Genomic DNA, 17,160 nt, shown 5'->3' on the forward strand with positions numbered 1-17,160 from the left:
AATACCCATTGGTGGACAGTGTTGTATGTTCCATTACAGATGTTTCAATTATCTTGCCATGAAAAAGTGTGATTAGAAATTAAGATGCATCAAATACCACTGGAGAACACCTTAGCTATCACTGTCCAATTCAAAATAATTATTCGGTTCTAAAGTTTACAGCTTCACAGAAAGAAGAAACAGTTATCTACCTTGGGACTAAATCAGTCAAGTACTTGTGGAAGTTGAGCTTAGATGTCTTCCTTGGGTAATTGAAAGAGCTGAAGTAAAAGAATTATTTTTGCAAAATTAATGCAGAAGCATCATTCCAATGGAATAAATTTAGTTGAGCAAAAGAAAAAGGAGATTTCAAATGTAAAGAAAAAAAATCACAAGCTTTCAAATTAGACATTATATGGCTTCCACTTTTAAAATAAGAATTTTTCATAAGAAAATCTTTTTTTGTTGTTGTACTGTGGTGCAATCATTTAAAGATGGTGCACATAAATAAGAAAAGGAGAAAGGAATCCAAAAAGAACAACTTGTATGTCAGTCAAGATTTCAAAGATTAATATTTATGAAAACAATTGGCAAACAACCGTCCATGATCGAAGAACAAAAACTGTTGCAACAGATGTCTTGTCAAGAGGCTACAGACGATGAGAAGCAGCATACTTTTGTCCATATGTTTTCTCAGCCTTAAGAAAGAATATCCTCAGTCATTTGAATTTTGGAGAACACAGAGTGCCTGTGTGTATAGCAAAGTAGAAGCTTTTTTTGTATGAGAACTTTGAGCCAAGATTTCTGGCTTCATTTGGAAAGAGGCAGCATATACATTTAGGTGGAACATTAAAAGAAAAGCAGCCAAATAACTTAAATAATCCAAATAACTCAATCTTTCAAAATTTTGCCGAAGAACTCAGGGTGGTCACTGGTGGTTCTGGCCTGCCTGCCATCCCTGCTCCCATCTTTTGGCAACAATACTGTAATTTTCTCAGGAGGAACAGCCCCTTCCCTCTTCTATGCTGTTTTATTAGGACAGTTTGTTAGTCCCCTGTCTTAAACAGCTGCTCAACAGTAGAACTTGTGACTATGAAATCTGAGGTGAATAAGTAGAGGAAGGGGGCAAGCTGAAGAACTGGGAAATTGGAGGGGTCAGTGGTTTTCATCAGGTTGAAGGACAGTTGAAATAGATGTAAGTGAACGAGCAAACTGAATGGAAAGGAGTAAATGTCAGAGCACTGGGATGCCTGAATTGGCAATTATGGAGTAGCAGCAATTACTGCCTGAATTAGCAATTGTGGAGTAGCAGCAAGAACTGGGTGGTGGACTGTGGAGGAGAGATGGTCAGTGCAGATCCACCAGGCCAGTGTTGGCTGGATCTACCAGGCCAGTGTCAGTTACGCTGTCACCTGCCAACAGTTGGCAGGATCCACCAGGCCAGTGTTGGCTACACAGCCCAGATGGACTGGAGTCACCCCTGATGATGGCAGTGCTGAGGGCCAAGATCAAGGTTCCAAAGTCTCAGATGGATGAGAGGAATTGACTGGGATGAGGGCTGATGTTGTGGTGATATAGTTGGAGGGTCTTAACTTCAAAGGAGCTAAGAATTTTAAAAGAAGGCAGAGGAATCGGTCTTGAAATAACAATGGGAAACCACAGGGACAAAAAGCTTCTTCCCCTGGAAGACAAAGAGAAAAGAGACAGCACTTGACACAGCTGCTGAGAAAGTGGGCTGACTTTGGGGGACAGGGAGTCTTCAAATAAAGCAAGAAGCTGGAGGGACCGCTTAAAGAAGAGGACAAGGATAGAGGAGAGCTTGCTGAGTGGCAGTTCCAGAGCAGGAGAGGAAGTGTTAAGAAATGGCAAGGAGATGTTCGACGTCATGGGGGTGATAGGAAGGGTCTGGTCTGTACATTTCATGCATTAACTGGTCCAAGCATGGTGGAGTTGATACCAACAGTTTCTTTCAAGAGAATGGGCAGTTGGCCTAGTAGCCAGAAGTCTTGCCTAACTCAGCCAAGAGGATGGGGGACTCTTTGCCAATTATACATATGCTGCAGTGTATTTGTTGAATGAATACAAGGCTGCAAACACCAGGGTGGTAGATGGCAAGAAGCCTAAAGAAGCATCCTCAAAGGCGTACCCAAGTATGAGATTATTGCCCAGTTATCACTTACTTTCTGGTGAACGTTTCCCTGATTACTATACTCCGGCATTGTCAGAGAAAATAAAATCAACTCAATACCTGGGATGGAATTACATAAGTACATGTCTCTGAGTCAATATCTTCAACATCATTCCAGCTATGTGATATTAATTACAAGCATTTGATTAGATTTTAATTGTCCATGTGTCCTCATTTAAATTATTTTGTGCCACAGATTCATTTTATCAAGCTGCCATGCTGTGCTCATTAACATATCACATTTGTTTTCTGTTTTCCATGACTGTATAAGTAATATAGTCTATATTGAGTTTTAATTAAAAACCCAGCCAAAAGCTAGCAATAACAGAGATAAGATAGACCTAACAACTTCACCGAGCAATCTGCAAATATTCAAAATGTTCTGTGTTGTTTTGTTTTAAGAAACTAAGATTTATCCAAAAATGTTTAAGATGTTCAAGCACCAGATGGAATATGCAGGAATCAGGCCCACTCTGAAGAAATCAGTAAATGGTAGATACTCAAAATCATTATACATAAGAAGTACCTTAAGTTGGCTTCTGTTATTTTACATAAGAAAATAGTTTCTTCTGGCAGCCATGTGTGAAATTCCTACAGCCTTGCAAATTGATACCATCATAGAATGAGAGACAGTATCATGTAGTGATTGGAAGCATGGGCTCTAGGGCCAGATTGACTGGATTTTCCTCCTGGTTCTGTCATCTTTTGTTGTGCAATCTTGGGCAAGTTTCTTAACCTTTGTGTGCTACAGGTCTTCAATGTGTTACGATTGTTAAACAGAGTAAACCTCATAAAAGTTTAAGCTGTTACTATTATTTGTGGCATGTACCTGAAAATTACATAAGAATAATTCCCCACAAACACACTTAAAAAATAAAAAAAAGATTTGCTTAACCTTCAGGTTGCCAGAACTAGCAAAAGAAATAAGTCTGAAAGAAGTGACTTGAAAAACTGAAATCAAATTCAAATTATCATTTACTTTCACCAGCATTATTTAATTCCCTACTATGTGGAGAAGCATCAAAGAAAGCAGAATCAGAAAACCTTGATTCATATTCCTGCTCTGCCATTTACGAAGCCTGTCATTGTTTTTTTTTCTTTTTGAGACAGAATCTCACTCTGTCACCCAGGCTGGAGTGCAGTAGCATGATCTCAGCTCACTGCAACCTCCGCCTTCCGGGTACAAGCAATTCTTCTGCCTCAGCCTCCAGAGTAGCTGGGACTACAGGTGCTCAGCACCATGCCAGGCTAATTTTTGTATTTTTAGTAGAGACGGGGTTTCACCATGCTGGCCAGGCTGGTCTCGAACTCCTGACCTTGTGATCCGTCTGCCTCCACCTCCCAAAGTTCTAGGATTACAGGCATGAGCCACTGCGCCCAGCCAGCCTGTGATTCTTACCAGGTCATTTTACCTACTGTGGCTTTCTTTTTATCTAAAAACTGGAGATTAAAATACTTTCTTTCCTCAGTGAGTTAGTGTGAAGATCCAAGCAGACACAGACACATTGTTACCTTGCAAACAGCTTCTCTAGATATGCATAGTCAATAGCAGTTAAATAATAACAACAATAATAGTGTGGTTTTAGTGCCTCTTATACCAGGTTGCAAATCTTCTCTGTGAGCACCTGTTCAAACAGTATCCCAAAATTAGTGTATTTGATAGAAAAGGTGAACTGTATCTGGCCCAGTCTTCTCCACAGCCTTTCTATTCCTTCTCCTCTCAACGGTAACACCATTGAGCAGTTCAGAACACCAATTTCATCCTGTAGCAGGAGGGCCTGATGCTGCTTGAGATCAATAGTTCTTGGACTCCGTAGCTATCTGCTCTCATTAATGTAACTCAGTGTCCCAGTTCAGGTGACTGGACCTTGGCCTCTCTCCATGAGTCCCGATTGCTGCCATGTTCTCCTGGTTTTATGGTAAGTTTGTTGTTGTTGTTGTTGTTGTTTTCCTGGTTCAAAGCCTACATGGTTTTTCTTGTTGAAAACCTACATGGTTTCTTTTTGTAGCCTGGGTCTCTTGCTTGTTCCTATCGGGTCCCTTTCCGGGGAAAAGTGCCCTTCTTGGGACAGAAGCCCCATGGCTGGAACCCCCTCCCCACTTGTTGGCCTTCAGATTTGGTCATCATCTGCTCCAATCCCCCTTGGCTGAGTTCACACCATTATTGTGCACAGTGTCTGGGATCCCCTTTTGCTTTCTAAGCCATACAGTGAGCAAAAGACAACAGCAGTCCACTGGTCCCAGTGCTTTCTGCAAGACGTCTTCTTCCTCAGCCCTCTATGCTGTGGTTCTCTGCTGCCCACCCAAGTTTGCAGGTATGTCAAATCAAAGAAACCTGCTGTTACCTGGGTAACAGAGATATGCAAAGTATAACATGACATGATACGGTCTAGAATCTGCTTCTTTTTTTTTTTTTTTTTGAGATGGAGTCTCGCTCTGTCGCCCAGGCTGGAGTGCAGTGGCCGGATCTCAGCTCACTGCAAGCTCCACCTCCCGGGTTTATGCCATTCTCCTGCCTCAGCCTCCTGAGTAGCTGGGACTACAGGTGCCCGCCACCTCACCCGGCTAGTTTTTTGTATTTTTTAGTAGAGACGGGGTTTCACTGGGTTAGCCAGGATGGTCTTGATCTCCTGACCTCGTGATCCGCCCGTCTGGGCCTCCCAAAGTGCTGGGATTACAGGCTTGAGCCACCGCGCCCGGCCAAGAATCTACTTCTTGGATAGGACTAGGGAAGGTCAATGTGCTGCACTGCAGAGAGCTGGTAACATTTACATCTACCATGTGTCAGTCTGTCAGTCTGCAAACATTTATTGAGCAGCAACTAAGTGCAGGGCACAATGCTAGACACGGGAATACGTCAGTGAATAAGATCAACAGTCTCTGCCTTCAAATAGTGCAGCATTTTGTGGAGTGTGGGCTGGAACTGGAGAGAAATCCAGTACTCTACCCTCCTAGAATCTCAGCACTGAAAGGCCTTTCAGGCATCTTTTCACCTTACATTATGCATCAGACCTATCCCCAAGGAGTTTCTAACTTACTTAAAATGGCAGTACGTACACCAAAGGAAACCTTCATAAGGCACGATATGAAAAGGTCTACACTAATAAGATAACTATAATTTTATCAGTGCAGAAATGATTACAAATTAGAATGATATGGAATTAAACTAAATGGGAAATACTTCCTGGAAAAGGTTTTAGGTTAGATTTAGGTGGAAATGATGAACATGATAACTTAATAATACATTGATTTTAGTGATTCTTCTTTTAGTTCCTTATTCTCTTTTTTTTCTTTTAATGTTATCCAAGTTTGTTTTTTAATCACAATGCCATTTTTCACCTACATTCATTAGCTACCAAACATCCTATACTTACTAGAGGCAATGAATGGTGGTTACCTTCTGAGTACAGGCAATATTTTCAATAGGACTTTTTAGTCATAGATCTCTAAAGAGTCGTAGCATATCTCAAAAACTCTTGAAGCAATGAGTGTTATTATGTGAGATTTTGAAAGAGTAAAGTAAATTTGAGGCACAGTTAAGAACTTTGTAATTTTTTTGTAATAATGAGGTTACAATGACTATAATTCGTCCAGTAAATTTATCACTTGTATAGTCTAGCAAGTGACCAAACCAGCCCAGCAACTGAAAAGAGTAAATTTCTAAAAGCAACTGTTGCTTTTATGCCCACTTTAATGGTTGAAATTATTTTTTCCTAGGAGAAAATATACAATAAAAATTCCAAAGTGGAAAAGCATGCTAATAATGTATACTACAGCAGATCTCTTATTACAACACATCATTCTCATTTTTGTATTTCCAACCATTTAGCAACATAGCACATGTGTTAAAACATAACACGGCCAGGTGCGGTGGCTCACACCTATAATCCCAGCACTTTGGGAGGCCGAGGCAGGTGGATCACCATAGGTCAGGAGTTCAAGACCAGCCTGGTCAACATGGTGAAATCCCATCTCTACTAAAAAATAAAATAAAAAACAAAAATTAGCTGGACATGGTGGCAGGTGACTGTAATCCCAGCTACTCGGGAGGCTGAGACAGGAGAATCACTTGAACACGGGAGGTGGAGGTTGCAGTGAGCTGAGATTGCGCCATTGCACTCCAGCCTGGGCAACAAGAGTGAAACTCCATCTCAAAAAATAATAAAATAATAAAATAACATGCACAGATGCACACAACCACAATATACATGGGAAGGATTAAGACGGCACACATTTGCAGCATCACTAATATTTGATTTAAAACAACATTAGAGCACTTATATTACAAAACAAATGCACTCACCTCTAAAATATATTTAATAAGAAATATTTTAAAATACAGCTGATACTAAAACTAAAATGTATTTCTCTCGGCAAAACAGTTATTATCCAATTTTTAAGCTACAATGCAGTCTATGTAGCATTCCCATTTAAATTCATTTATTTGCCTGCTAGAAACTGAAATGAGTTATGCACATATGTGAATGATTCTGCACAGATTATTACAATAAGAGGAGTTTGATACAATTTACAAATTTGCAACAATGCAATTATTGCTGGGACTGACACATGCATTTCTGATGTAGGAGTTAAGTCACTTGGTATAATTACGACATTCTTTTTGTGACTTCTCAAAATTAGAAGTAAAAGATTAGTTACAATATATTTTTCCTGCTGAGGATAAGAATAAATTTCTTGTTAACTCAGGAGACAGTATATTTTAGAGTTAAAAAAAAGAGGACATCTTAAAATTAATTCAGGCATCATTTCTTAAAGATCTTTGTTCCATATCACTCCAGATATCAACTTTCAAATCAAGAATCCATTGTCTGCTATCACTGTTCAATGTATAAATATCACCTACCCCACCTGGGCATTTGTAAAGATCACAGCTCTCAATTAGATGCTATGCTATTTGTTGAATGCCACACTTTGACAAGGGGCTATCTCCAGTAGTCATCTCACAAAATACTGTTTAGAACTTTTATAATTAATATTCTAGTTAATAACAACTCAGATCATGATCGCAAGGTGGGTGTCAAGCCTTTCCTGGGCAGCTCACTGAATAAATGGATTATGCTTTCCAGTACGCACTTACGCAAATTTTATCAAGAATAAAACTGAAGACCTTTTCATGTTATTTGATTTTATAACTGAGAAAATAAATGAGTTGTGATTAGAAGTTCTATAACCTGTTTGGATGTAACATGCCAATTAAGAGTGTGAGCTCAGAAGCCCAACTGTTTAGGTGGGAATCCCAGGTCTCTTTCTCCTAAGATGTGTGACTGTAAACTTTCTTTTTTTTTTTTTTTTTTTTTTTTTTTTTTTTTTGAGACGGAGTCTCGCTCTGTCGCCCAGGCTGGAGTGCAGTGGCCAGATCTCAGCTCACTGCAAGCTCCGCCTCCTGGGTTCCCGCCATTCTCCTGCCTCAGCCTCCCGAGTAGCTGGGACCACAGGCGCCGCCACCTCGCCCGGCTAATTTTTTGTGTTTTTAGTAGAGACGGGGTTTCGCCGTGTTAGCCAGGATGGTCTCGATCTCCTGACCTTGTGATCCGCCCGTCTCGGCCTCCCAAAGTGCTGGGATTACAGGCTTGAGCCACCGCGCCCGGCCTGTGACTGTAAACTTTCTATACCTCAGTTTCCTAACTAGTAAAAGGGAGATAATAAAACGATGACATGGGGTTGAAGAATAAATCAGGTAACATATATAAATGATTAGGAACAGTGTCTGATAGTACTGTCTGATAATAACAATGTCATACAGTAAGCTCTTAATAAATGCTAGCTATTAATTTCTTAAACCACTGCTTAAAACTGTACCATAGCTATTGCAGAGGCAGCTCTCAATATCTTTGCAACAATATGGCAAGGATAGATGGTATTTTAAATCTGATCATTTTAAGAATATTGAACTTTACTAAACATCTTTGTTGCCCTATAGATTATATGTATGCCAGTGTAACATTAATAGATAGGAATATAGTCACGGGGAAATTGTGACTGTCATTCTAAATAGGTCAACATCTTTGACTAGAATGTAAAGAGAGTAACTGCAAATTACCAATTCCACAGGCGATCCATGAATATTTTCAGTGCTCATTCTCTTCTCCAATTCTAAAGTACAGAAGCTATGAATTTGATATACTTAGGATTGGAGTTTACAGACATCTCTACTTTTATGATTTATATATGTTTTTCCCTTTTCATGAGAGAAATAATTTGTAATGCTCTATAAATCTTAATGAAAATGTATACTAAAAAGATGCAGGAAATTGACCCCCAAAATCCTTAAAAACAAACCAAACCAAACCATTCCTCTGAGCACAGTCCTCATTTCCTGCTTCCCCTCATCAGCCCGCCTTTATCCAATCCACATAAGCTCTTTCTATCTCCATTACCAACTCACCACTGCACAGATCTGGACCTAAAGTATCTTTAAATACAGAACAAAGCCACGGTACTGTAATAAAGCTACTCTCTTCAACAGCACACATATACTACCTGATATTGTGTGTGTGTGTGTGTGTGTGTGTGTGTGTGTGTGTGTGTGTGTGTGTGTGTGTGTGTGTGAGATGGAGAGAGAGAGAGAGAGAGAGGTCTTGCAAATAACAGTAGGACAAAATGGTTTTAAGGATAGAGAATTATAGAAATCACACTGCCTTCAGGTTGGGTGCGGTGGCTCACGTCTGTAATCCCAGCACTTTGGGAGGCTGAGGCAGGTGGATTGCTTGAGATCAGGAGTTCAAGACCGGCCTGACCAAGATGGTGAGACCTCATTTCTAGTAAAAATACAAAAATTAGCTGGGTGGCAGGTGCCTGTAATCCCAGCTACTCGGGAGGCTGAAGCAGGAGAATCACTTGAACCTAGGAGGTGGAGGTTGCAGTGAGCCAAGAGAGTGCCACTGCACTCCAGCCTGGGTGACAGAGCAAGACACTGTCTCAAAGAAAAATGAAATAAAATAAAAAAAATCACACTGCTCTCAAGCCATTTTGAAGCATTCCTTCTCTTCTCTTTCCTTCCCCCAATGTTCCAACATACATATTTTTTTAAAGTACAAATAAATATGCCTACTGTTGTTACCTTTAAAAAGCCTTCTAAATATGCCAGCCCCAAAGGAATACTAAGCTCTCAGACTTGTTAGGGTTGTTAGTTATATCTTTTGTAAACTCTTGCTTTTCTATCACAGTCACCTAAACAAACAATATTTTAAGGGGGATTTTCCTAAAACTCACTTAGGTAATTTTCTCCTTACAGACTTTCTATTTAAAAATTTCACATTTTATCCTTCCATTAAAAATAAATACTGTAGCTTAACTAACTATATGATCCCTAGATGATTTCACATACAGGCGCACATCACAGAAAATTAAATTTTCCTTTATTTATTTTAGTCTTTTAAGAATCTTTAAGATGTTGCCCACCCACATCTTATTTCTCAGTATCTTAGGCACAAACTAAGAAACATGGGTCAAGGAAGAATATCCCTAAGTATAATTAATTTAGAAATTGTACTCAAGGGTATTCTAAATTATAAGCTTTTAATAAATAATTGACTAGTAGGTAAAATCTAGTTACATTTGGTTATATTAAATATCCTTAACGTACTTACTTAATACATCACACAGAGAAGGCTAACAAATGGGAAATTTAGAATCCCAGGGTTGGGAATTGCTTTAAAGGACATTTGGTTCAACCACGAAGCAAATTTATGCTTCATTGCCCTATTTTTAAATTTTTACCAGTTTCACACATAGACACACACACATACACACAGACATACACATACACACACACCACTTCTGGTGTCAGGAACCAAGGAAATAAAAATAGTAATTTTCTTTTAAGTTGACATTTTAAATTCAAATAAGTGGAGTCTCAAATGTAATATTAGAATAGCTCGTGTGAAAAACCCTGGTTTGCGTTTTCTGTTTTGATTTAATTCTGATAAATCTCTTGGGAATGCTTCAATACACAGTCGAAACCCAGATGGTTAGGCATTACAGGACAGGTATTAGGTAACCTATGTGACTTAACGCAATTCACTTTTCTGAGTCTCCCTTTTCACGTTTGCAATGTGGAGGTAACCCTGCCTCTTCTGTGTACTTGTTAGAATTGTTGAAAGGTAGCAAAATATCCTAAAATATTTTGAAAACAGCAAAGTGCTACAGATTCCAAGCATTTTTGTTCTATTCATTTGCATTTAAATTGCCCTATGTAGTAATATTAATCAGCCACAAGTAAATACTACATCTACATTCTAGATGTTATTTTTCACTGTCAATAAAAGAGTTATTGTGATAGACAGAATAATGGCCCTCCCCAAAGATGCACATGCCCTCACAATCCCTTTCCAAGTTACCAGAAGCTGTAAACATGTTGCCTCTCATAGCAAAAGGGATTTGGCAGGTGTGATTTGAGTTAAGGCTCTTGAGATGGGAAAATTATACCGGATTATCCAGGTGGTTCCAATGTAATCACAAGTGTTCTTATAGGAAGGAGGCAGTAGCATCAGAGAAGGAGGAGATGTGACAATTGTGGGAGCGGGGAGGCGGGGGAAACAGGGACTGGAGATTGGAAGGCATTACACTACTGGCTTTAAAGATAGGGGATGGGGCCACAAGCCAAGGAATGCAAGTGGCTTCCAGAATCCAGAAAAGGCAAGGAAATGAACTCTCCCCTAGAGTCTGCAGAAGGAACACACTACTGCTCACAGCTGGATTTTAAGCTTTTGACTTTCAAACCTGTAAGATAATAAATTTGTGTGGTTTTACACGCCATGAAGTTTTTGGTCAGTAGGAAACAATACAATCATGGAAACACAGTCACCTCTTATCCCACTACTAATAATTAGAGTTTGTTATTAGAGCCCACCATTAGTTGCACAATAGCATCTTTGGCTACTTTTTGAATCTAGTATCCAATGCCATTTCACCCAGATGTGAGCCATTTAGCTCTCCTCCACTGGCATGGATCACTGAGCACCAGCTGTTTCAGAAGGACCAATGGACAAAATATAGAGATCATGTAGTCCCGACTCGTTCCCAGACTGGTTGTTTGAATCCTTCTAGATCCAATATGCTTTTCTTTAAGATTTCCTGAGAGGAGGATGAGATGTCTTCTGCTTCCACTGATAGAAATACTTCTCATTTCAAAACACTTAGAATTAAAAAGTTGTCTAAGAGCTAGAATTGCTTTAGCTATAATTTTTTTATTCTGTCCTTGGTAAACGTGAAAATTAAGAAACAGGATAATTAATAAATAAGATACATATGCTTTTTATTAGGTTTTTCCTTTTTCTTTTTTTGTTTTTATAAATTTATAGGATAAATGGGACATTTTGTTACATGTATATAAATGTGTAGTGATCAAGTCAGTGTATTTGATGTGTCCATCACTCAAGTACAATATATTTTGTTAAGTATAGTCACCCTACTCTGCTATCAAGCATTGAATGTATTCCTTCTGTCATACTGTATGTTTGCACCCTTTAGCCCAGTTCCCTTCATTCTCCCACTCTCACCCTTGCCAGTCTCTGTTCCACACTTTACCTTCATATGATCAAATGTGTTAGCTCCCACATATAAGTGAGAACATGTCGTATTTGTCTTTTTTGTACTTGGCTTATTTCACTTAAGATGACCTTCAGTTCCATACAGCATCCACATTGCTGCAAATGACATGATATCATTATTTTGGAAGAATCCTAAAACTCATATGGAACCAAAAAAGAGTTGGAATAGCCAAAGCAATCCTGAGCAAAAAGAACAAAGCTGGAGGCATCATATTATCTAACTTATAATATATTGCAGGGCTATACTATACTAACCAAAGCAGCACGGTGTTGGTATAAAAATAGACACACAGACCAATGTAACTGAATGAAGAATCCAGGAACAAAGCCATATAGTTACAGCTAACTGATCTTCAACAAAGCAGATAAGAACTTATACCGGGGAAAGAACACCCTCTCCAATAAATGACACTGGGAAAATTGGATAGTCACATGCAGAAGAAACTGGATTCCTATCTCTCACCATATAAAAAATTCAATTCAAAATAGATTAAAGACTTAAACAAAAAACTTGAAATGGTAAAAATACTGGAAGAAAACCTAGAGGAAACTCTCCTGGACATTGGTCTAGGCAAAGAATTTATGCTAAGATCTGAAAAGCACAGGCTACAGAAACAAAAATAGACAAATGGGACTATCTTAAACTAAAAAGCTCCTGCACAGCAGAGGAAACACTCAACAAAATGAAGAGACAACCTGTTGAATGGGAGAAAATATTTGCAAATTATTTATCTGCCAAGAGACTAGTAACCAAAATATACAAGAAACTCAAACAACTCAACAGGACAAAAGCAAGTAACCTCATTAGAAAGTGGGCAAAAGACATGACTAGACATTTCTCAAAGGAAGACAGAGAAATGGCCAATAAGCATATGAAAAACTCCTCAACATCACTAATTGTCAGAGAAATGCAACTCAAAATGACAACAGGATAGTATCTTTCCCCAGCCAGAATGGCTATTATTAAAAAGACCCCCCACAAAAAAAAAAAATAACAGACGTTGAGGATGTGGAGAAAAGGAAACTCAAACCTTGCTGGTGGGAATGGAAACTAGTAGAGCCACTATGAAAAACAGTACACAGACTTCTCAAAAAACGAAAAACAGAATTACCATTGGATTCAGCATTCCCACTACTGAGTGTCTATCCAAGGAAAAGAAATCAACATATCAAAGGGATACCTGCACTCGCCTGTTTACTGCAACATTATTCACCACAGCAAAGATATGGAATCAACCCACATGTCCCTCGACGGATGAATGGGTCAAGAAAATGTGATGGATATATATGCAATGGAATTTTATTCAGCCATAAAAAAATGAAATCAGGTTTTTCTTTCTTAAATGACTTCATTTCCCCCATCTTTACTATTTTCTTAGAAGTTTATCTGAATCTTTACCTATTTTGGATGTTATTCTGTTTTATATTCTGTCTTCCTATGTCTTAAAATTCGGAGCCATAAACCTGCTAGACAAAGTATACTAACCTTTCTTAACAGCAATGCAAAACATTTGTAAAACTTGGCTGTGACCAAAGGAGTAAGAAGATGAGACAGAGAGGAAGGAGTTCCTATTTAAACTCTGGTTCTAGCTCTTGCTGTGTAACCTCAGTCAAATCACATCACCTCTCTGGGACTCTGTGGCATCATCTATAAAATAAGGAGCTTGGACTAAATATCCGGATACAGCCTAAAGTGTCCTAAAATAGCAGCATGAGGTATTTTGGTAATTCTATTGAGAAAGTAATCACTACTTGCTAGAACAATTGATAACTACTACCCAGTAGCTCTTCTACAAAGATAGCTGGCGGCATTGAGGCTTGATTGGATTTTTTGCAATCTGTGATTCCTGATGAAGCAAAGCTCAGGGCAGGAAAAGCCTGTGATACCTTACAGGTACATTGAGTAGCACAGATTTCTGGAGGCTAATGGATGAAGACAGATGGGGGAGTAGAGAGGACAAATGGTGGGCCTGGAACACTGACGCTGTGCAGAGCCCCTGACGGTTTCTGAAGGGCTCTAGTGATCTCTTCCCTACACTATTATTAAGGGAGTCCACTAGCACAGGAATTGTACTCATTCATGGCCCTTGGCAAGCTGTGTCATTCATCTCAGTATCACCAGTTCCCAGGCACAATAATCACCATTTAATAGTTTGCTTACAACATATGTGTTGGGTGACTGAATGAAGAACTTGCAATTAGCCTTTCTCATCTCAACTCTTCCATGAGGGCTGTGTGCTGGGGGTGTCCTTTACATCACGTCTTGCATAAATGGGGACCCTTGGAGTTAGGAAAACAGCGGCTCTGCCTCCGCCCAAGGGGGCAGTTCTGTCTCAGGAAATTGCACTCCTGGAATTTTCTCGACAGGAGATAATAAAAGCCTGAACTACTGGTAGCAGTGGGAATGGAAAGGAGAAAATAAGTGATTTATTTTAGAGTGGTTTGGGAGACACACAAAAATACTTTTGACTAGCCAAAGTAAAATCTTAACCTGATTTCTTTCCGATTTTCCTTTGGAGTGATTCATAAAAATCTGTTACATAAAAATGGAAGACTTGTCATGTATCTCCTGTTAAGTACAAGTCATTTTTATTGTGAACCTCATCCTCTGCCAGAAAAGTATATTGACCTCATTTTTCTACTTCAGAATCTGGTACTTCAGTCAATATCATACAATCTACAGCAATATTTTAAGAGAAAGACAACAGTAAGTCCCAAGGAATTCTCTTTATCATTTTTTAAATATAGAAGCGTGTTTTTGAGTCCTATCTTAGAGAAACATTTGCTAAAATTGCATTGACCACCTTTATTTTGATCACTTGTTTTCCAAATATAATTTAAGTGATGCAGAGCACTAATGCAAAGTAGAAGGCATTTTGATTGCTGAAACAAACATTGATTCACATGGAATATTTTGAAGCAATGCTCTTTCTATTAATATCTAAGTTTCCATTGCATTTTTTGGGAATGCACTTTAAAAAACCCAACCACTATAATCTTTCTGGAATTTAGCATATACATAAAGTAGTAAATAAAATCCTTCCAGTTGCAAAATATCAGATGATTAGTATTTACCGAAACAGACCAAAAAGTTATTGAGGAATGTGGTACAAATTTTGTTTAATATCTAACATAAAAGTACAGATAGCTAGCAAAAAAAAATTCTCTAGATTTATATTTTCTATTTAAGTGTATCACCTCGGGTATTAAACATGCTGCTAGCTATCTCTTAATGAGCACCTGAGCTGTCATTTTTAATAACAGACTGACAATTATTATCTATAGGTTGATATTTCCCTGAAAATCATTTGTGAATCTCAAGTTAATATAGTTAAGAATAGAAACTGACTATTCCATTTACTAAAATAGTATTATTTTATAATACCTGGCAGAATATTATAAAAAATAACATGAATATATATTCATAATAAAAAGTCAACATATGCCAAAATGCAGACATTCTCAATACGCAGCAGAACTTTACACAAAATCTAAATAATGCATTTCAGTTGCTCATTGTTTAAAAAGGTCATTTGGTCCACTAAAGCCGTAAGAGGAAAAAACACAGATCCAAGAATATAATAAAACAAAACAAATATCTAGGCCACTCTAATTTTGGTTATTTCCCAATTTAAAACAAGGCATGAGAGATGAATACCATAAAAATTCAAATCACATAATTCATCTAAGTACATGCACCATTAAAATATAATGCAAGTAAGTATGTAATAGCCTATTGTAATTCATAGGTTCCAGTATTGTGGAAATCCTACTTTATTTTTAAATAATGAATTTTTTTTAAAACAATACCTCTTCCACAAAGCTGTCTTTCTTCTCTAACATTTCTCGTAATGTCTGAAGAATTTTAATGCACAGTTTTTCTTCTTTCTCCATTAGTTTCTTTGTATGATTAATCAACCTTAAAGCAAAACATTAAACCTTTAGAAAGACAGTGATTTCTCTTCAAGCTATATACAAACATCAAAGGCTGTAGGGGACAAAAATCACACCATTATTTGAGAATATGAAGTAAACCAGTTACATGTTTTCAAAAGTTTTAAGATTACACTTCAGCTTATAAATTTTGTATTACAACACATTATTTTTGTTTTACAGGTAGTATATCTCAGGGCTTCTCAAACTTACTCAGGTGGCATTCTTTTAGTGGGATACAATACTCTGAGAAACAATGAAATACTAATATTATCACCCCAATATATGAACTAAAACAAATGTATTAGTACAGAAATATAAATATTTATATATTACATTTTATTATGTTATGTTACACTATATTATTTTTATGTACTGTATTACATTAAGCATACAGTAGCAGTGGCTGTATACAACTCTGCAATCTTAATATAACAGGCTGCTTTCCAGTTTCCATTCATAATAATATGCTATTTTTCACTGCCAGGGTTTGGTAGAAACAAGCAGTTTTTTTATTAAAAGCAAAAAACAAAACAAAAAAAGTGACATCAAGACAATCTATCCATTTACCAGCTTTGGTGTAATTTGGGCAAAAACTCCCATCATTTTAATCAAGTGGTACACTATGCACTGGTGCTCTGTTAGAAGAGTTTCAGGATCACCATCCCCAAGAACTTAAAAGCAAATAAATTTTCATTATCAGAATTGAGCTTATATAGCTATATATATAGCATATATAGCTCATGTTGTTAAAAAGCTGATCCTCAAAATGACCCTGTGAGATGTCTTCCTCAAATGATCCAATTTCAGTGACATAACATCAGTACTGTGGGACATAACCCTGGGGAAAAAGTGAACTTTCACTGGTTAATGGCTAGCAAGTGCTTATCAGGTGTCAGGGTCAAGTGTAAGGACAGCCCAGGGACTCTCCTAATTTATCCTCACACCAAGCCCATGAGGCAGGTTCAGACTAATTTTGCTCATGACATAACAGAGGCCCAGGGAGATACAGCAACTTACCTCTGGTTACATAAATTGTTAAGTGGCGAGACCCGCAAATGCACTCAGGTCCATCTGACCTCAGAGCCCAAATTCTTAAGAACGACTCTGTGGTGACAGGACTCAGGTCATTGATCTCCTGAGTCTCAGGGGTCTTGTGCAGAGTCCCCACACATGCTAGGCTGCACACAGCCCCCTGAATGAGCAAGTGCCACAACAGAGGCATTGGCAAATGCTGTGAACCACACATGAAACCACTTCATTCTGCTGGGGGTAGTTACCTAGGGCTGATCAAAGAAGGTTTCAGCGAAGAGATAGCATGCAACTAACGAAGATGTCACCTGTCAAGGAAAGCTTGGGAGAGAAGACATCCCTGCAAAGGGAATGGTATGAACACAGGGCAGAAGCAGAAACCTGGCCGGCATGTCCAGGAAATGAGAAGCATGCCAATTGCCCGCTGACACTTAAAGACCTGGAAAAGGAAAGTGT

At 38.3% G+C, this 17,160-nt stretch overlaps 2 protein-coding genes across 22 annotated transcripts in view; one reads left to right on the forward strand and one right to left on the reverse strand.

Annotated features, from left to right (window-relative positions):
- Positions 1-17,160, forward strand: part of MED21 (mediator complex subunit 21) — a 1,150,573-nt gene that overhangs the window by 638,410 nt on the left and 495,003 nt on the right. The window lies entirely within an intron of this gene.
- ITPR2 (inositol 1,4,5-trisphosphate receptor type 2) overlaps positions 1-17,160 on the reverse strand; it is a 495,967-nt gene that overhangs the window by 200,461 nt on the left and 278,346 nt on the right. For both annotated transcript variants that reach the window (XM_050746648.1, XM_050746649.1), the window contains one exon: positions 15,550-15,658. In XM_050746648.1, the coding sequence (XP_050602605.1) occupies positions 15,550-15,658 (109 nt within the window). The remainder of the gene's footprint in view (positions 1-15,549; positions 15,659-17,160) is intronic.

Source organism: Macaca thibetana, chromosome 11 (assembly GCF_024542745.1).
Source record: "Macaca thibetana thibetana isolate TM-01 chromosome 11, ASM2454274v1, whole genome shotgun sequence".
NCBI classification, from domain to species: domain Eukaryota; kingdom Metazoa; phylum Chordata; class Mammalia; order Primates; family Cercopithecidae; genus Macaca; species Macaca thibetana.